The sequence below is a fragment of the Salvelinus namaycush genome, chromosome 33 (assembly GCF_016432855.1).
Source record: "Salvelinus namaycush isolate Seneca chromosome 33, SaNama_1.0, whole genome shotgun sequence".
NCBI lineage: Eukaryota > Metazoa > Chordata > Actinopteri > Salmoniformes > Salmonidae > Salvelinus > Salvelinus namaycush.
The window spans coordinates 22,348,654-22,370,995 of NC_052339.1; the positions used below are offsets into that span (position 1 = coordinate 22,348,654).

Below are 22,342 nucleotides of genomic sequence, written 5' to 3' on the forward strand. Positions count from 1 at the left end.
CATAGACTGTTTTCTCTGCTACAACACGGCAAGCGGTATCGGAGTGCCAAATCTAGGTCCAAGAAGCTTCTAAACAGCTTCTACCCCCAAGCCATAAGACTCCTGAACATCTAATCAAATGCCTACCCAGACTATTTGCATTGCCCCCCCTCCACCCCCTCTTCTACGCTGCTGCTACTTTCTGCTATTTTCTATGCATAATCATTTTAATAACTCTACATGTACATATTACTTTGACACTGGTGCCACCGTACATTGACACTGTACCGATACCCCCTGTATATAGCCCCGCTATTGGGCAACGTTAGGTAGTTGACATTAGCCTTCTACATCTGGAACTTCCATCCTCTCAGGCCAGGGGCACAATGTATTTTATGTTTGGATCAGAATCCCCGTTATAATCATTGGCCAGTATGGAGAATTAAGTAAAAAGACAAGTACAAATCCCTATCTTCATCCATGGCTAGTTTAGGAAAGGGACAATTTTAGCTAGCCAGCCACCGGAGGACAACAATACAACGAGATGCAACAATTCAATTTGTTGCATCCCCCCTCTTCTACGCTGCTGCTACTCTCTGTTATTTGCTATGCATAGTCACTTTAAAAACTCTACCTATGTGTTCATATTACCTCAATTACCTCGACACTGGTGCCCCCGCACATTGACTCTGTAACGGTACCCCCTGTATATAGCCTCGCTATTGTTATTTACTGCTGCTCTTTAATTATTTGTTATTCTTATCTCTTACCTTTTTTTTCTCTCTATTTTTTGTTTGTATTTCTTAACTGCATTGTTGGTTAAGGGCTTGTAAGTTAGCATTTCACTGTAAGTTGTATTCTGCGCATGTGACTAATAACATTTGATTTGACTGTAGTTTATTTTCCCAATAGCTTAATCACTCTGCTGTCTACTACTACTGCCTGGCCACTTGGTCTCGTCTGGGCACCGTTGTATGCCCAGCCTCACTTACCCTGTTTCCAAAAATAGTATTGTGTGTTTGTTAGTGTGTGCTAATACGTCTGGCCCATTGACTAGCTGTGTGTGTGTATATCAGTGTCTCTCTGCATTGTGTGTGTGCTTATAATACTTACAGTAGTTATAACTTACCAAATGTAGAAAAACGTGTCTGTAAATACATCCATTCTGAGAGTACAGTGTGTGTGATATCATATGTATTGTGTGCTTCCTGTGTAACAGTGTGAGGTGTCACCATGCCTCTGGTGAAGAGGAACATTGACCCGCGCCACCTGTGCCGGGGGGCGTTACCAGACGGCGTCGGCAGTGAGCTGGACTGTGTGATGAACAACACCCTCTCCTCCATCATCCGCCAGCTCAGCAGCCTGAGTACGACACGCAGAGCACACAGAGCACACAGAACACACAGAGCACTAACCACAGACTACGTAGAACTACATGCGCTTTCTACCGTAGTGACAACAGTGAAATAACACTGTCATTGTACTATTCCCCACATATAGGTGTGCCACCTATGAATAACATGCTTATGCTCATCATATTATACTGTTAAATCCTCTCATAAATAACCTCTCACCTCATAGTCACCATGCTGCAGTGCTGTTTGACATTTTGAGAAGACCTGATGATATAGTGATGTCTAAGAAGCGATTGATTTGTCAGTGTTCAGTGAAACAGGATCTGGGATAGAGGTGTCGAGGTCAAGACTGGACTCACACTGTCATCATACACCCACGGGAGGGGGGGGGGGGTACAGTATGTCATCCTGTTGAAATATTTCTAAAAAATCTATTCATCCAGACGTGTGTGTACCAGTAGTGGTGTGTGAGTAAAATCACTTGGGAAGCCAAGCCAGGGGGAAAATAACTAATATTTTACAACCCATGTGTTGTGATAATTGCGTTGTTTTCTCTATAACCTGTTAGTTCATATGCCTTGCCCCTGTGATATATAGGCCTAAGGCCGAGGCAATAAGAAGACAGAATCAATTCAACCACACCTTTGTTTCATCCCAAAACCGGGGAGCAACCTCTGTCCGGTGAAGTCCACAAAGCATATTGCATGTAACAAACAGTTACAGTACATGACCTACAGCATGGTCAAGAAAGTTCATGTTTCCAATATTTTCGGACTAATTAACAACTATTGATTTAGAACCACTGAGAGTTACTGCAAGTCTCAAAGTTAAACAGGAGCTGCCTCCACTAGTCCTGCACCATTTCAACATCATCAAATCATTTATGCTTAGTCTAATACAATGATACAACTAAAAGATGCCAAAAATGATTTCGTCCAATCAATGTAAGCTAAATATGTCGCTGTCCATGGTTCTGATTTCTGTGTGTGTGTTCGTGCAAGTAGAAAAACATGTTGACACCCTACTTGTAGAGAAATCTAATCCTCCTCTCTTTCATGTTGATGAAACGGTCTATGACGGTACACTCTTTTATTTGTTGTTGTCATAGGCTACCTGGCTAAAATGCTTGGACACTAACCTAGCTTCCTTTCATGGGCAACGCTAGCTAGTTAACATTAGCCTTCTACATCTGGAACGTCCATCCTCTCAGGCCAGGGGCACAATGTATTTTATGTTTGGATCAGAATCCCCGTTATAATCATTGGCCAGTACGGAGAATTAAGTAAAAAGACAAGTACAAATCCCTATCTTCATCCATGGCTAATTTAGGAAAAGGCCAATTTTAGCTAGCTAGCCACCGATGGACAACAATACAACGAGATGCAACAATTCAGGTTGTTTCTATCAAAGACGTATTTCTCTGTGATAGGAGTGAAACCAAATCCCTTTTTTTTTGGTCCGAGAGGACCATTCACTGTTTAGCTCAACGCTGATTGGCTATTATCTTGTTTATTTTTTATCAAGGGAGGCCAAATGCTCGCTGGCTTCCTTTGCTACAGTAAACATTACACTCACAAAAGTTCCAAAATAATAAAGACATTTCAAATGGCATATTATGTGCAAATAGTACAAAAGGGAAAATATATAAACATAAATATGGGTTGTATTTACAATGGTGTTTGTTCTTCTCTGGTTGCACTTTTCTTGTGGCAACAGGTCACAAATATTGCTGCTGTGATGGCACACTGGTATTTCACCCAATAGATATGGGAGTATGTGTAATCTGATGGATATATTTATCTCTAAGATGTATCTAACATTTGGCAGGAGGTTAGGAGGTGAAACTCAGTTTCCACCTCATTTTGTGGGCGGTGTGCACATAGGCAGACCTGGCTCTCAAGAGAAGACAGGCTATGGCGGCCTTTCTCAATAGCAAGGCTATGCTTACTTAGTCTGTACATAGTCAAAGCTTTCCTTAAGTTTGGGTCAGTCACAGTGGTCAGGTATCCTCTCTCTTTCTCTCTCACTTACTCTTTCTCTGTCATTGCAGTTTAGCATTTTTTGGGATGACTCATGTACTGGAGGCAGCTAAGCAGAGTGATAACTAGCTGGCACAGCCACAAAGTCATAAAATCACATTTGAACGTGCTAACCCTAATTAGTGGCGCAGCGGTCTAAGGGACTGCATCGCAGTGCAAGAGGCGTCACTACAGTCCCTGGTTCGAATCCAGGCTGTATCATATCTGGCCGGCATTGGGAGTCCCATAGGGCAGCGCACAATTTTATTTTTTATTTTACCTTTATTTAACTAGGCAAGTCAGTTAAGAACACATTCTTATTTTCAATGACGGCCTAGGAGGTTAACTGCCTTGTTCAGGGGCAGAACGACAGATTTTTACCTTGGGGATTCGATCTTGCAACCTTTCGGTTACTAGTCCAACGCTCTAACCACTAGGCTACCTGCCGCCCCAGTATATATCGAGATTTATCCATTGGCCCAGCGTTGGCCGGGGTAGGCCGTCATTGTAAATAAGAATTTGTTCTTAACTGACTTGCCTAGTTAAATTTAAAAAATAAATGAAGACCAAAAGGCAATATGTTTTCATTAATTTTTACAATTTAGCCAATTTTGACTTTGCAGCTGGCCCATCTAGCGGAAATCGCTCAGTTCTGCCTCCAGGACAAGACTCATCCAATAAACATCTCTGCCATTGTGATTGTTCCTGTGGTGGGAGTGGGCCTTTCAGCAGCAGCTGTGTTGGTTAAATATAAACAAAGAGGGAGTCTAATCTAGAGCCCTATCCCTGCCCAAATCTGTCCAGGTTAAGCAGATCATTCATTATTAAGCAAGTGAGGAGTTTCTTTATGGGGGGTAATGAGAGTGTTGAATTTAGTCAAGATAACCATGAATTGCTATTTTGATACGTGAGGCTGATTTGATCTAATAGAAGATTGGTAATGCTTAGGTTGTTACTAATGTACTGATAAGTGTGATATCGGAGTTGTCCCTGTTGAAATGTGATATGGTATATGCATAATCATGAGGCTAGCATAGCATCTCACACTCCATTGAACACAGGCAGTTGACATCAACACCCCTCATAGAATATTCATTTTTAATTTTTTTATATATAACGAGATTTATCCACCAATCCAAAAAGGACTAGGCAGGAGATTGACAACCCGCTGTTCCGCTCTGTGGACAACTAATTCCATTGTTAGGGCGGAGGCATACAGATGTAGGATCTTCATTTGAGCCATTTTTCTACAGCAGGAAAATAAACCTGCAGGAACAGGAAATGTGAAGTATTATATGGATTATAATTAATAGACATTTTTGTAGGGGTTAATACATTTTACGTAAGGGAAAATCAAGTCTGAAATTTCAAAGTGGAAATTACGAACTTCAGAGGCCTTTTTAAACCTCAAATATACTACAAGTTTTACAATTCTTGCATTGCAGGAAGGTTCTCCTGCAACAGGGTGAGCAAATGAAGATCCTATGTCTATAAGCATCTCGTCATTATATCCATATCTCTTGTATAAATGACTGGGCACAAAGGCCTGGAGAGCCTGAACTAGGGACAGGAGCTGTGTGTTTGTGAGTACGTATGCGTGTGCGTGTGCGTGTGCTTATGTTGATGCAGTAGGTCCTGTGTGTGTGTGTGTGTGTGTGTGTGTGTGTGTGTGTGTGTGTGTGTGTGTGTGTGTGAGACAATGTCAGAACCATAGAGGGATCGGACCTCAACATTCTGAACCTCCTTTTCTTCCTCTAAATATTTGTCCAGTGGTCATCCTGTGCGTGCGTGGGTGTGTGCGTGCGTGCGTGTGTGCGTGCCTCTGACACAAAAGTTAGTGTGAAACATTTTGACGCCTGATCTAAACAGATGTTCTCTTGCAAAGATTGATTGTTTGTATTTTTCCTCTAGGACCTCACATGACAGTGATGCCCTGGTCTATTTGTGAGTTCAGTTTGTTAACAGAAGAATGGTAGAAATGTGCCTTTCGATAGTCCCGTTCATCAAGTCCATCTCAATGGATTGCTCCTACCAGTCAGGCTTTAATGTAATTGCTGTCTTTAACAATGGCTGTATCTCCCGTTGTCTGGTTGTTGCTTAGTCCTGTTAATATCTGCCTACTGTCGTCATAAACAGAACAGTTGCTCTATAGTTTCCTCAAAGTGTGCTGCATACTGTATGCATCATTTAGTACACCAGAATGTCATGTTAACCACATACGATCCATCTGTCTACTCTTGTACTGCAGGTAAACATGCGGAGGACATCTTTGGGGAGCTGTTCAACGAGGCCAACACGTTCTACCTGAGAGCCAACTCCCTGCAGGACCGCATCGACCGTCTGGCTGTCAAGGTCACCCAGCTGGACTCCACTGTGGAGGAAGGTGAGACAGGGGTTAGAGGTCACAAGAAACAGGAAGTGGTGTCAATACTGGTTGCCACAGTGATGTGATGTCCTTTGCATTAGTGAGTTAAGTCAAGTGTGGAAAAAGTGCTGAAACTGAGGATGTACAATGCATTCGGAAAGTGTTCAGACCCCTTGACTTTTTCCACATTTTGTTTCATTGCAGCCGTATTCGAAAATATATTCAATTATTTTTTCCCCCCTCATGAATCTACACACAATACCTCATAATGACAAATAAAAAACAGGTTTTTAGAAATATTACATTTACATAAGTATTCAGACCCTTTACTCAATACTTTGTTGAAGCACCTTTGGCAGCGATTACAGCCTCAAGTCTTTGTGGGTGTGACGCTACAAGCTTGGCACACCTGTATTTGGGAATTTTCTCCCATTCTTCTCTGCAGATCCTCTCAAGCTCTGTCAGGTTGGATGGGGAGCGTTGCTACACAGCTATTTTCAGGTCTCTCCTGAAATGATCAATCTGGTTCAAGTCCGGGCTTTGGCTGGGCCACTCAAGGACATTCAGAGACTTGTCCCAAAGCCACTCCTGCGTTGTCTTGGCTTTACTTAGGATCGTTGTCCTGTTGGAAGGTGAACCTTCGACCCAGTCTGAGGTCCTGACCGCTCTGGAGCAGGTTTTCATCAAGGATCTCTCTGTACTTTGCTCCGTTCATCTTTCCATCGATCCTGACTAGTCTCCCAATCCCTGCCACTGAAAAATATCCCCACAGCATGATGCTGCCACCACCATGCTTCATCGTAGGTATGGTGCCAGGTTTCCTCCTTTGCATTCAGGCCAAAGAGTTCAATCTTGGTTTCATCAGACCAGAGAATCTTATTTCTCATGGTCTCAGTCCTTTAGGTGCTTTTTGGCAAACTCCAAGCGGGCTGTCGTGTGTCTTTTACTGAGGAGTGGCTTCCGTCTTGCCACTCTACAATAAAGGCCTGATTGGTGGAGTGATGCAGAGATGGGAGAACCTTCCAGAAGGACAACCATCTCCACAGAGGAACTCTGGATCTCTGTCAGAATGACCATCTGGTTCTTGGTCACCTCCCTGTCCAAGGCCCTTCTCTCCTGATTGCTCAGTTTGGCCAGGCAGCCAGCTCTAGGAAGAGTCTTGGTGGTTCCAAACTTCTTTCATTGAAGAATGATGGAGGCCACTGTGTTCTTGGATACCTTCAATGCTCCAGAAGTTTTTTGGTACCCTTTCCGAGATCTGTGCCTTGACGTAATCCTGTCTCGGAGCTCTACAGACAATTCGTTCGACCTCATGGCTTGGTTTTTGCTCTGACATGCACTGTCAACTCTGGGACCTTATATAGACAGGTGTGTGCCTTTCCAAATAATTTCCAATCAATTGAATTTACCACAGGTGGACTCCAATCAAGTTGTAGGATGATCAACGGAAACAGGATTCACCTGAGCTCAATTTCGAGTCTCATAGCAAAGGGTCTGAATACTAATGTAAATAAGGTCTTTCTGTTTCTACATTTTTAATACAAAAATGTATAAAAACCTGTTTTCACTGTCATTATGGGGTATTGTGTGTGGATTCATGAGAATTAAAAAAAAAATCTATTTTAGAGTAAGGCTGTAATGTAACAAATGTGGTAAACGGGAAGGAATCAGAATACTTTCCGAATACACCTTAGAAATACTTTTCTCACACCCTGTCTGTCCCCCTCTCTTTTCTCCCATATCTCCCTCACCCTCTCTTTCTCTTGGTCCTTATCTCTCTGTTTGACCTCCCTCCCGCCTCTTTCTCGTGTTTGTTATTTCGCACTCTTTTTCTCCCTGTTTGTCCTCTCTCTCTGTCCTCAGTCTCTCTGCAGGACATTAACATGAAGAAGGCATTTAAGAGCAGTACCGCCCAGGACCAGCAGGTGGTGTCCACGGGGAGCGTTCCCATCCCTGTCAAGGAGATGTACAACCTGAGTGATAAACCTCCACCTCTCAACATCCTCTCCAAATATAGGTGGGTTATCTCCCCCTCCCTTTCTATGATCTGTCTAACCTCTCTACTACCCAGGGCAGTGTAAACCCAGAGTCAAATACCTCACCAGACCTGTCTAACCTCTCTACTACCCAGGGCAGTGTAAACCCAGAGTCAAATACCTCACCAGACCTGTCTAACCTCTACTACCCAGGGCAGTGTAAACCCAGAGTCAAATACCTCACCAGACCTGTCTAACCTCTCTACTACCCAGGGCAGTGTAAACCCAGAGTCAAATACCTCACCAGACCTGTCTAACCTCTCTACTACCCAGGGCAGTGTAAACCCAGAGTCAAATACCTCACCAGACCTGTCTAACCTCTCTACTACCCAGGGCAGTGTAAACCCAGAGTCAAATACCTCACCAGACCTGTCTAACCTCTACTACCCAGGGCAGTGTAAACCCAGAGTCAAATACCTCACCAGACCTGTCTAACCTCTACTACCCAGGGCAGTGTAAACCCAGAGTCAAATACCTCACCAGACCTGTCTAACCTCTCTACTACCCAGGGCAGTGTAAACCACAGGAGGTGCTGGGGGGAGGACGGGTCATAATAATGGCCGGAACAGAGCAAATGGAATAGCATCAACACCTTCAAACCATGTGTTTGATGTATTAGAAACCCCCACTGATTCCGTTCCAGTCATTACCATGAGCCCGCTCTCCCCAACCTCCTGTGGCGTAAACCCAGAGTCTCATAATGGAATGTTGTGGACTTCATTTCCCATAAACCCTGAGCCATGTTTGCCCTTTGACCCTGTAGGGATGACCACAAGGAGGGGCTGAAGTTCTACACTGACCCCTCCTACTTCTTCGACCTGTGGAGAGAAACAATGCTGCAGGACACAGAGGACAAGAGGAAGGAGAAGAGGAAGAACAAAGTAAAGTCTAAAGTCCTCTATCTTTCTTTCTTTGTATCTCTTCCTTCTCTTTCTCCACTAATATGTCTCTCCTCCCAGGAGCAGAAGCGTTGTGTGGACGGGACGTTGCAGAGGGAGGTGAAGAAGGTGCGTAAGGCTCGGAACCGTCGTCAGGAGTGGAATATGTTGGCCCTGGATAAGGAGCTGAGGCCTGACCACCGCCACACACACTCGCTCCACCAGGGGCCCACCTCCGAGGGATCCCTGTCCCCTGAGATGAGGTCAGTCATCACACACATACATACATATGATGAGATGAGGTCAGTCATCACACACGTACATACATATGATGAGGTCAGTCATCACACACATACATACATATGATGAGATGAGGTCAGTCATCACACACGTACATACATATGATGAGATGAGGTCAGTCATCACACACGTACATACATATGATGAGGTCAGTCATCACACACGTACATACATATGATGAGATGAGGTCAGCAATCACACACATACATACATATGATGAGATGAGGTCAGTCATCACACACGTACATACATATGATGAGATGAGGTCAGTCATCACACATGTACATACATATGATGAGATGAGGTCAGTCATCACACATGTACATACATATGATGAGGTCAGTCATCACACACATACATACATATGATGAGATGAGGTCAGTCATCACACACGTACATACATATGATGAGATGAGGTCAGTCATCACACACGTACATACATATGATGAGATGAGGTCAGCAATCACACATGTACATACATATGATGAGATGAGGTCAGCAATCACACATGTACATACATATGATGAGATGAGGTCAGCAATCACACACATACATACATATGATGAGATGAGGTCAGTCATCACACACGTACATACATATGATGAGATGAGGTCAGCAATCACACATGTACATACATATGATGAGATGAGGTCAGCAATCACACATGTACATACATATGATGAGATGAGGTCAGCAATCACACACATACATACATATGATGAGATGAGGTCAGTCATCACACACGTACATACATATGATGAGATGAGGTCAGCAATCACACACGTACATACATATGATGAGATGAGGTCAGTCATCACACACGTACATACATATGATGAGATGAGGTCAGTCATCACACACATACATACATATGATGAGATGAGGTCAGTCATCACACACATACATACATATGATGAGATGAGGTCAGTCATCACACACGTACATACATATGATGAGATGAGGTCAGTCATCACACACGTACATACATATGATGAGATGAGGTCAGTCATCACACACATACATACATATGATGAGATGAGGTCAGTCATCACACACATACATACATATGATGAGATGAGGTCAGTCATCACACACGTACATACATATGATGAGATGAGGTCAGTCATCACACACATACATACATATGATGAGATGAGGTCAGTCATCACACACGTACATACATATGATGAGATGAGGCCAATGAAAAGTTTACACATGAACACATTTGCATTTATAACATAATGTATGAATTGTAAAAAAGTATGGAATAATTACTTTTCTGTATAGATGATTACCCACTTAATAAGGTGTTGCCCCAGTGCTGTGCTAGTTTAGTCTCCCTCTGCTGTGCAGGGAGAATTTAGTCCTCTTACTCCCCCTGCTGGCCATGCTGTAACGTTTTCTCTCTCCTAGGGGTCTTGGGCCTGATCACATGGACCACCACCAACACCACTACCCTAACTCAACCAACCATGCTGGTCACGCCTACACATACTCCGGCCCACCCCCGAGTCTCCTGGCTGCTCAGCTGGCTGCCCAGGGACATGCCACTCTGGACAAGGACTATAGGGGAGCCACCCTGGGTCGCCCCCATGATGCTCCACCCCCTCCCCCACCCACTGAGAACATGAACGGATCTCTGCCACCTGTGGACTACAGGTCAGCAAGTGCACAGACACACACATACATAAACACCCTGGCAGACAGACAGATGTGTAAATGCACACTCAAATAAACATTAAAACATGTACACAGACAAATCCATGTGCACTCTTTTGTTGTCACTCTAGGATTTGGGTGAGTCTTGTGTCAGGGGAAATCTGATCTGATGACGAACAACAGGCTTAATTCTCTGGGATTAAGCTTTAGGGTTATACTGTCACCCATACAAACCGAGTACAGCCCTGGTGCACTCAACTGCCTTGGTCTTGGCACGACTCCCCTATAAACTCTGTGCAAATAATGGCATCCTGTTATTCATTCTTCTTCAGTTGTCAGAGGATGTTAGTATGACATCGCTAGAAGTGAGATGTTTTTGTGGAGGGGCAGATAAACAAGATACTCTCTATTTCTGAAATGGTTATGATGATTAATACAGTATAATGCTTCATGCCCACGGTCTCACTTTGTCCCTTCTCTCTTCTCTTTCTCTCTCTTCCTCTCTACCTTCTCCCCCTCTCTCTTTCAGTATGATGGAGGGATATGGAAACGGCCCTCCTCCCACTCTTCTCATGCCATCAGCACAATCTGCCTTTGCCACCCCCCCCGGAGGACCACTTCCTCCTCCAGGACCAGTGGGACCAGCCGGTGGCTATGCCCCGACCCCACCACCACTCACTGGGTCTCTGATGGCTCCACCTCCCCCTATACCTCCGCCCCCTCCTCCAGGCTCCTCCTACTCTACCACTCCCAAGATGTCCTCCGTGTCCCACATTGCCCAGCCAGTTAATGATGCTCGTAGTGATCTGCTGGCTGCCATACGCATGGGTAAGAGTGTGTATCTCCATCTAACCCTCTGTGTCTCTGTGGCAGGGGTATTCAGTCTGTCTGTCTGTCTGTCTGTCTGTCTGTCTGTCTGTCTGTCTGTCTGTCTGTCTGTCTGTCTGTCTGTCTGTCTGTCTGTCTGTCTGTCTGTCTGTCTGTCTGTCTGTCTGTCTGTCTGTCTGTCTGTCTGTCTGTCTGTCTGTCTGTCTGTCTGTCTGTCTGTCTGTCTGTCTGTCTGTCTGTCTGTCTGTCTGTCTGTCTGTCTGTCTGTCTGTCTGTCTGTCTGTCTGTCTGTCTGTCTGTCTGTCTGTCTGTCTGTCTGTCTGTCTGTCTGTCTGTCTGTCTGTCTGTCTGTCTGTCTGTCTGTCTGTCTGTCTGTCTGTCTGTCTGTCTGTCTGTCTGTCTGTCTGTCTGTCTGTCTGTCTGTCTGTCTGTCTGTCTGTCTGTCTGTGTGTGTGTGTGTGTGTGTGTGTGTGTGTGTGTGTGTGTGTGTGTGTGTGTGTGTGTGTGTCTGACTAACTTGACTGTGGGCTAATACGTTTTGCATCGCCTGGTGCCCCGGGTGGGTGGATATTTCCCTTTTGGACCAATGGAATGGCCTAAAATTAGCAAACTGCGCTCACCCGGGGCCCCGGGCCATGCCTTTTCTGACTGACTGAATGGCTTACTGTGTCTAACTGTCTCTCTCCCTGGCTGTAGGTATCTAGTTGAAGTGTGTCTGTCTCTATCCCTGGCTGTAGGTATCTAGTTGAAGTGTATCTAACTGTCTCTATCCCTGGCTGTAGGTATCTAGTTGAAGTGTATCTAACTGTCTCTCTCCCTGGCTGTAGGTATCTAGTTGAAGTGTATCTAACTGTCTCTCTCCCTGGCTGTAGGTATCTAGTTGAAGTGTGATTGTCTCTCTCCCTGGCTGTAGGTATCTAGTTGAAGTGTGTCTGTCTCTATCCCTGGCTGTAGGTATCTAGTTGAAGTGTGTCTGTCTCTCTCCCTGGCTGTAGGTATCTAGTTGAAGTGTGTCTGTCTCTATCCCTGGCTGTAGGTATCTAGTTGAAGTGTATCTAACTGTCTCTCTCCCTGGCTGTAGGTATCTAGTTGAAGTGTGTCTGTCTCTCTCCCTGGCTGTAGGTATCTAGTTGAAGTGTATCTAACTGTCTCTCTCCCTGGCTGTAGGTATCTAGTTGAAGTGTATCTAACTGTCTCTCTCCCTGGCTGTAGGTATCTAGTTGAAGTGTGTCTGTCTCTCTCCCTGGCTGTAGGTATCTAGTTGAAGTGTATCTAACTGTCTCTCTCCCTGGCTGTAGGTATCTAGTTGAAGTGTATCTAACTGTCTCTCTCCCTGGCTGTAGGTATCTAGTTGAAGTGTGTCTGTCTCTCTCCCTGGCTGTAGGTATCTAGTTGAAGTGTATCTAACTGTCTCTCTCCCTGGCTGTAGGTATCTAGTTGAAGTGTGTCTGTCTCTCTCCCTGGCTGTAGGTATCTAGTTGAAGTGTATCTAACTGTCTCTCTCCCTGGCTGTAGGTATCTAGTTGAAGTGTGTCTAACTGTCTCTCTCCCTGGCTGTAGGTATCTAGTTGAAGTGTGTCTAACTGTCTCTCTCCCTGGCTGTAGGTATCCAGTTGAAGAAGGGTCAGGAGCAGCAGGAGCAGCAGGCTAAGAGGGAGCCTGTAGGGAACGACGTGGCCACCATCCTGTCCAGACGCATCGCCGTTGAGTACTCCGACTCCGAGGACGACTCCGAGTTGGAGGAGAACGACTGGTCTGACTAACACACACACACACACACACACACACACACACACACACACACACACACACACACACACACACACACACACACACACACACACACACACACACACACACACACACACTCACTCACTCAAAAGCTGAAAAGCACATTCACATGTGCACGTTCACATCCACAAACTAAGAACCACTAAAATGTATGTGTACCAACACATGAACATAAGCTAACATTCACATACACAGACTCATACACTCCCTCGTGTAGTAGGTATGTTTGTACAGTATATAAGCTGGGTGATCCTTGGTCACATGTAGCACTGCTGGGAGATCAGACTCCTGCATCAGCCGGCTGAAGGATTCAGAACTGGAACACTAGGGGTGAATTCAAGATGCATACTGTCATGTTCAGCTGCTATACAGACACTAACTGCAAACAAACGTTCAATTCAAAACTATTACGTTAACATTTAAGAACGCTCATGCAACGCTCTGGGCATTTTGAATACACCCCAGGAGACCACAGTGTCTCTGTATAATATGTTATCCATAATAACACTAGTAAAGCCCTGTATGTGGTGGCACCCCACGAATGGGGACTTATCTCATGTATGGTAACTATCTTAAGGGCGTCACTTGGAGAAATAGCAACCTCCCCTTGGACAGAAAATCTACTTGTCTTTTCTAATGTTTTTACTCAAACACTTATTAATAGTTAATCTGGGAAGCGACAAGCTTTTAATGTGTAGATTATAGGAACTGGAGGAAGAGAAGTCAGGGTGGACTGCGGTGGTCATGGTAGCGTTCAGGAGGAACAAATAGGAGACATGTTTTTAAAGCGTTTCCCAACTGTGTTCCTTCTGAACAATACCGGTGTGAGAGGGAGTGACCTGAGAGTGAGGCTGTATTCCATCAACCACACTAACCATGTAGACCAGATGCGTATATGTTGAGAGTTGGGCCAATGTGGTCAGTGTTCTCTGGTTTTAGACGGTGATATACTGTATTTAGAGAGTTGGGCCAATGCGGTTTCTCTCTGAATGTTCATAGAGCGGCGCTTTCTCCTCAATAGCCGTTGCTAAGTGATGATTAACGCTTCTGCTTTGTGCTGTTTACTGCTGATAGTTTTCACAGTGAAAGCAGATGTGCAATTTGTTGACTTGGATTCACATTATCCCCAATGCTAATCAATAAAAATGTCTGTTAAATTCACTGCTCTGTTTTGCTTGATTACAGCGGGTCATTTCATAGGGAACTGTCAGAGGCGCTCTCGTATTGTTACAGCACAACAGTTCATTAATAAAGTTCTATATGAGCGCTAACATGGTGGCTGTGGTCAAACCTGGCCTAACTCTCTATATATGTGACTGATGTAGACTATTGACTGGGCATCCTCCTAAGTGGTACTCAAGAATGGATATTGAAACGTAGCTGGAGTGTGTGGTAAGAGCGTCTGATTGGAGATCAGAGAGATATGAGTGAAAGGAAGCTTAATGAATAACATCTGAGTCTATGATCGCTTAGTGATGTCTAGCAAAGATTTGGAAGCTGAAAAATAGATTGGATTGGGTTTAGGGTTGTCATGGTTATTTTTTGTAAAATCTGTAACCTTTGAACTCTGTGACCTTGAGAATAAATATGAAAATGGATATTCACAATGTTGTGTCTGCGTTTCTTTTACTGACGCACCGTTGTCATGGAGACAATATGGTCCTGATGGTGACATAGCAGTTTCCATGGTAACAGTACAGTTTAGAAGGAAGTCACCATGGGAGCAGAGCCAGTGGATTCAGTGAACAAAACAAACCAACACAGGCTTGTGTTTTTAATGCACAGCACATTCTTTTAATACAAAATTAACAACATCTCTCAATTCGGTAAACTAACCAAAGCAACAAAAAATTACATCTAACACCTTGAAAAAATACACACCACGTTCACACGTCTTACAATATCTCAGTTAGTGCATGTTGATTATCATTTATAGTTTTCATTTTGCAGATACTTAATTTGTTGTGCCATTTTTTTGTCCAACAACATAAAGTGCATTTCACATTTAAAACAACGCATGAGTCTACACAAGATGCTGTTACTGTAGCATCCCTCCCCATTCTCAGCCATTGAGGAGTTAAAAGACTTGTATTTAGCTCTGGGTCGGGGTACCAAACCACATAATTCACCTACAACTCTTGAAACCCCACCGGTCACACTAGAAACTCCTCCAACCACATGAAAGTGAATTCCTCTGTACAATCAAAATTACACTTTTCTGTGCGATTACACTGCACAATACTTTAACATTAAGTAAATATGCTATTCAAACAGTAAAGTACCATATCCACACACCAGTGGTTCCTTTGTCTACTCAAGAATGTGAAGCCCTTGTTTGCACCTATCCCAACTATGAAAGCTCACCTAGAGCCTTAAACAATTGACATTACTGTACATGAGAGAACATTCAAAAAATAAGGTAAGCACGGTTTCATTTCCGTCCCTAGCCCTTAGCTCATTGGTCCGGCACATCCTCAAGATTTGTGATAGGTGAAAGTACTGCGACAGCTCCACCTAGCCCTCCAACAGTCTAAGTAAAGTGTAAGCCATACTGCTTTCACCTATCCAGACTTTGCAGATCTGCCTAAAGAAGGGGGAGGGATTGGGGGAAGGGGCTAGGGATTGAAATGTAAACAGGCTTTAGAAAACAGTAATTGGGGGTAAAATGTGATGTCACTCAAAATTGGTGCACCTGAGTCCCCCTTGGACCCTGGAGTAGGTAGCACCATACGTGATGTCATAACACCTGTATAAAAAGATATGCATGCTATATCTACAGAATCTAATTGGTCAACAGGCTGCCATATTAAATAAACAATGTATATTTACCAATACATTCAGAAGAGGCTCTACAGCGCATTAAAATACAAGATACTTTAGATAAATCAGAATTCAGGCGTGACAACGCTAGAAAAAAATATAGAAACTTTCACTAAATATAACAAAATAGATTATTCATCAAAGGTAAAGGACATTGTCTTCTTGGCCTTGTTGGTCTGTGAAGAGCCATCAGAACCTGTGATACCAGGCTCTATGACAGGAGCTCTTATTCCATCAGTCACGTGACCTCATTGCCTTAGCCCCACACTACTGCTCAGGGTCAGCCGCTGCACACCTCCACTATTCATTTTAACACATCAGGAACTATCCTTCTCTACGTCATTCCTCTGGTGGAATTTGTGTGATGAGGCCACTTCTCTCAGAATGATGGGAAGACTGGCAGCCATTTCCCCTGAGGTGAAAGGGTCACGCAGAAAGTAAATCCTCAGATCTACTGTCCCCATGGAGACAGATATACAGTAGGTCTGTGCTTCTGATCACAAACACACACACACACACACACACATACACACATCATACACAAATGCACACACTCAGAGGCCATGCAACTCATATGCACAGAAAGATTTTCCTTATTCACAGACACTTAGGTTTACGACACTCAAAAACACTTAATATGTTCACAAAGGCAGATGCAACTGAAAACCGGTGAGATATTTTCTCACAGAGTCCGGGTTTCATTCAATGTAAGATATTGAAGACGACCGTAGCCAGAGAATACAGCAGTTGATTCAGATCAAAGGAGGCAGTGACATTGTAATGAGTAATGACAGAATACTGGACGGTGGCAGTCAGTATCCTGTCCCATTCACATTTTCAAAAACAAAACACACAAGTCAAGATCTAATTTCCCATTTGGAGAAATCACATACGGCACAAATATTGGGGAAGTTCAGAGTCCTTTTCGGCCTGGTCGTATAAGTACTCTGCTAGGCATCGTAGATAAGGGCTGTTGTTCATTGTCCTTGTATATCATCATGCTGGAGGTGGTCATGCTGCTGTGAAGAGGCTGTTATTGCCAATGATGTTTATAAACCCTGGATTGCAGATACTATGTCTTGGCCATTGAGAGGCTTTGAAGCCACCGGTCGGCAATATTGGCCCTCGCTAGTAGCAGCAGTCCTCCATAGAAATGAATGGAATTCTACAGTATTTCAATTACATGTTTCAAGGACAAAATTACATGCATTTAAGTATTTGTTTTGTCGTAGAGGGGACAGTAACATTAGTAATAAAAAAGATACTTTAAGGATTTTTAAATGTTATTTTATGTTTAGCTCACATCTTTTAAAGTATGCATGAAGGTGTCTGTAATATAATAAACTTATCAGAAACGAATGTAGACATTAATAAATGCATTTCTATGTCTTCCTAAATATTTTTCACACTGGAGGGGGAGTACCAAGATGACTGCGTGGTGGCTTCAATACAACGCCTCCTGTTAGTCATCCAGGGCTTATACGCATCATTGCTTATTGCTGACAGAGTATTGCTATCGGTCCATGAAGTAACTAACACTTAGTTGTTGCTGCTGGCTGATATGACGGGGCAGAATGAGGACCTAGGGCCGATTGACCCTCATGAACAAGCAATGTGTGAAGGGCGATGCTGTAACAGCGTTAAAAACAACCATAAGATCACTCCACAGCTAGCTTGAAATGTCGCTGATGGTGCTATCGAATTAGATATATTCTGATAGCTCAAATGGCTGGTATGTTGTCAAAGACGGCGGCGGGTATGTGTGCTAGCAAAGCAGAAGTCTTGGGTTTGCGCCTCGGTGTGAGCCGAATCAGGAGGAAGTGGTACTTGCTAGGCAAGCAGCGCGACGTCCATAACAGTGGTGCCATGATCCGCAGTTGGGCTCATCTCCAAGGCCGGGTTGTTAGCAATGAAGCGAGTTTAGAAGGGGTGAATGTATTAAGGATGTACCCGTAAACTCACTCCACAGCTATCTTGAAATTGAGCTATCGGCTTAGATACTTTCCGATAGCTCAAACGGTTGTCAAGGAGGGTGGTCACGTGTGCTAGCAAGGCAGAGGTCCTGAGTTCAAACCTCACTATGAGCTGAATCAGAAGGAAGTCGTTGGTACTCGCTAGGCAAGCAGCGTGACGTCCGCACCGCTGGCTATGATCAAGGGAAGGGGATACCTAGTCTGAAGGCCTTCAACCGAAATGTGTCTTCTGTATTTAACCCAACCGCTCTAAATCAGGGGGTGGTGTTGACGGGCTTTTGTCAGCCATGGTAAGGAAGTGGATCTAGGAGGCAGGAGACATCCATAGCTGGAAGAACAAGACGTGTCACTGCTCTCCTCCTTTCTCATTATCCAAAGATTAAAACATTTAAAATAAATACACTTATTGTACCATGGTCTGTCACATAGATTATTGATCATCAACACTCTATTACTTTGTGGATGTCCATCCCCATTTCGTATAATATGTTACGAATTACAATTTGTATTATATGTTACGAAAATGAAAAACGTACAATATGTTACGAATTTGCAAATGTACAATATGTCACAAATTTGCTAAATGTATGATATGTTCCGAATTCTAGCTAGGCTAGGGGTCAAGGTTAAGGTTAGGGTTAAGTTTAGGAGTTAGGTTAAAGGGTTAAGGTTAGGGTTAGGGTTAACTAAAAGGGCTATGGTTAGGATTAGGTGATGGGTTAGCTAACATGCTAAGTAGTTGGAAATTAGCTAAAAAGTAGTAAGTAGTTGAAAAGTTGTCAGTGATGATATTCAAACTCGCAGTCTTTGAGTTAAGACTGTCTTATGTAACATATCACACAAAATTTAGTATCTTGGATTTACATACAGAATAATACACAATGGTCTGAGACCAGCTTGCAATATCAGGAGAAATGGTATTCATTAAAGTCCTATGCAACATGCGGGTTGATGGTTGGTTGGTGATCAGGTATATTCATAACCTAATGGATAGGCTAAAAGATCAAATTAATATAATAATACTGTTGCAACAGAGGGAGTGGGAAGCGAACCGAGTCTCTGGAGTGAAAGGCAAACACCCACAGTTCATATAGCAACGAACGCTACACTGCCCCCTCTAAACGGGATGGCCTTCCCCGTGCTTTAACTAACCTCAGCCCCTTCATACACCTCGGGCTGTGTAGTCCGATGGCCCCACGGCCACCATCCCACTTCTGACAACAATGTAGCAAAAAGAGGAAGCTGGAAGCAAACGCGGGTATCTGGCGTAAGACGCAAACACCCCACACATAGTGCCAATAGGGTTAACACGCTTGGTGGTAATTGTAACTTGGCTCATATAGCGAGGATCCCCACAATACATTCAGTTTCAACAGCTCCCAGACGGTCTAACTGTCTGCTTGATCTGCAGAGGGAACATTTCACTCTCCTCTACTTTCAAGAGAAGTCAGCCTACTTAACGTGCGTAAAATATAGAATGAGTTAGTTATGAGTATTGAACTGTTTATGTATGAAGAAGCGACTGGATAAAACGGAGATAAAAAGATCAAACCCATAGGTTTTATCATAATCTAAGGGCATTTGGCACGCGCAGGGGGTAGGGCAATCAGGGTACTTATCTTCTGGAGGCTGTTGTCACCTCAGGATGTAAAGCAAACAGAACATCATAATACATTCTCACACGTGAAATGGGGAGAGATGGAGATTGAAAGATGGATGGAAGGGAAGATAAGCGCCCGCTCTCCTCCTCCTCGGCTTGGTTTCTTTACTCGGTGTCTGCGGAGGACGCAGGGCGCGTGGATCACAGAGCGCCGGGGCTATTTTTAGCCTCTCGCGGTTGTTTAGCTTTCAAAGCACGTTCAGAGTGCAGCAGCGAGATGAGATGCTCTAGCCGCAGCCCGGCTTCGTTGTAGGGAAACGTCTGCATCTTGATCATCGCCCCCTCTTGCTCATCACTCCCTCCACTACTCCACTACTGCTCTCCTCCTCTCGCTCTCCACTACTCCTCTCCACTCCTCCTCTTGCTCTCCCTCTCTGTCCATGGGACACATACATTGTCTTTTTGCACACACACGAGCTTTTTAACTTGTGGGACAAGTTTAAACAGTCTAGAATAATCTCTCAATCCTTTTATGGAAGAAAAAAAGCGCGCATCAGTAAAAGCGCCTAAAACTATGAAAGCTACATCATTCTATGTAATCTACATTTGCTGCAGCGCCATGCGACCATCCTTTCCCAGTCATCTGCAGAACACCTCGTGGCACGTAAACCCAACGGTGGGGTGAAGGTGTGGAGGGGGGATGGTACACCTATGGTGGCAGCGTCAGATCATGTGATGTTGTTTTATATTTAATCGAGGAAGACAGAGATAGAGAAGGTGGGACAGTAGTACAGTAGGCCTACAGTACACTTTTGTACCAAATCCTCCACCACTCACTTCCATAGCCATCCATTCTCCAATCCCATCACAGGCAATGGGCGAAAGCCCTATACTCAAAGATATATACTGTATGTCTCTGCCTCTACTTATCCCTCCACATCCCCTTCTCCTGCTGCTGCCTCCATCCTTCCCTGGATACAGCCCAGCCATGGAGACACAGAGCCATGCAGTAGACGAAGCATGAACCCTGCCTCCCTGCCTGCCTGCCTGCCTTCCTCTGCCCAGGGCACCTCTCTCCTTCCCTCCCAGGGCCTGGGTCTGTGTCAGACGTGGCTGGGGGTCCGTCCCCTGTGGGTCACCCTGGCCGGTATACAGCCACAACACACCAGCCACAGAGCCTGCTGGATCTCCTGGTTCCTGAAGGCGTAGATCACTGGGTTGATGACTGAGTTGTAGGTGGCGGGCACCAGGGTGGCGTAGGTGTAGAGAGGCGGGTACGTGTAGTCGGCGACGAGGGAGTAGACGGTGAAGGGCATCCAGCAGGCGGCGAACGTCCCCAGGATGATGGCCAGTGTGGACACGCCCTTCCTGGTGGTGACGTAGTGGGGTGAGGTGGACAGGAAGTGATGCTGCAAGGCGATCTGGTGGGCGTGGTGCATGACGATCTTACAGATCTGCACGTACAGCTGCAGCATGAGGCCGAACAGCAGGAGGAAGGATACGGACAGCACCACCACGTTGTTCTTAGTCAGCGGGCGCACCACGCTGCATGTCGACTCCTCCGTCAGGCAGTTCACCCCCGTGACGGGAAGTAGGCCCAGACAGAGAGACAGGCCCCAGAGGAGGACCAGCATGGTGTAGGTGAAGGCAGCGGTGCGCTCTGAGTTGTAGGTCAGGGCGTAGTAGAGTGACAGGTAACGGTCTATGGTGATGGCCAGCAGGCTGAAGACGGAGGCTGAGAAGGAGGCCACCACCAGACCAACAGTCAGCAGCTGGGCCGAGTCGGACCTTAGCAGGTAGGCCAAGGTGAAGTGGAGCACCAGGCCCAGACCAGCCAGGAGGTCAGCCAGGGCCAGGCTGCCGATCAGCAGGAACATGGGGGCTCGGAGAGACGGGTTCTGCCAGATCACCAGTACCACCAGGGCGTTTTCACAGGCGATGAGGGTCCCTGAGGAGCACAGCAAGATGTCCCAGGGGTTGACCAGGAGAGGGGGCACCGGGGGAAAGGAGTCCAGAGGTGAGTAGGTGGCGTTGTCCGTGAATCCGTCTCCGCTGCTGGACCAGGCTGTGGGGTCAGGGGTCAGCCAGCTAGGGGTGACCGACGCCTTGTATTCGTCACTCATTGTGCCTCCCGTCTGGAAACACACACATATACTAGTGTTATAAGAGGTCACACACACACACACACACACACACCTGTTGATACATGCAGCAAACACACACACACACACATGTCAAAATTCACACACACACTAGCAGTGGCACAGACACAAACTTAAGAAGCCACACAGAGATGAGCGCTCACACATAAGATCATATATTCATAGAGGACTATAGTAGCCTAGACATTATCCCTCTACCCACACATGCACATTTCATGCCTTATTTTTAATACAGTAACAAGAGATCACTCAGCCTGATTATAATCTAAAATGTATTGTACCCTATCTGGTATGAATTGAAAGAACAATACACAGTTTCCTATACTTGCTATAGTCATTGTGGTATGGAGCAATTTTGTGGCAGATTGTGTAGACTACTCATCAACAGGCTCCATATAAAGTCTTTCGAAATTGGCCTACTATCATAACCAATCATAAATTGATATTAGGCCCAATTATTAAAAGCACACAATGTAGGAATAGGAACCCTAAAAGGCATGCAGCTTGCGCTACGCACACATTGTACATGTATCTCACCCCACCATAAGTGGAAATGGTCCCGATAGCCTCTTCTTCGC

At 44.9% G+C, this 22,342-nt stretch overlaps 2 protein-coding genes across 2 annotated transcripts; one reads left to right on the top strand and one right to left on the bottom strand.

The window, feature by feature from the left end:
• Positions 1–1,212: 1,212 nt before the first annotated feature.
• Positions 1,213–13,243, top strand: wasf3b (WASP family member 3b). Its single transcript, XM_038973045.1, has 8 exons — positions 1,213–1,345; positions 5,601–5,735; positions 7,581–7,734; positions 8,517–8,634; positions 8,713–8,894; positions 10,345–10,590; positions 11,120–11,418; positions 13,024–13,243. Exons 1-8 carry the CDS (start codon positions 1,213–1,215, stop codon positions 13,179–13,181), a joined length of 1,425 nt encoding a protein of 474 aa, XP_038828973.1. The 3' UTR covers positions 13,182–13,243.
• Positions 13,244–20,705: 7,462 nt separating this feature from the next.
• Positions 20,706–21,725, bottom strand: gpr12 (G protein-coupled receptor 12). The gene has a single exon (XM_038972695.1). It carries the CDS (start codon positions 21,723–21,725, stop codon positions 20,706–20,708), a length of 1,020 nt encoding a protein of 339 aa, XP_038828623.1.
• Between the last annotated feature and the right edge of the window lie 617 nt (positions 21,726–22,342).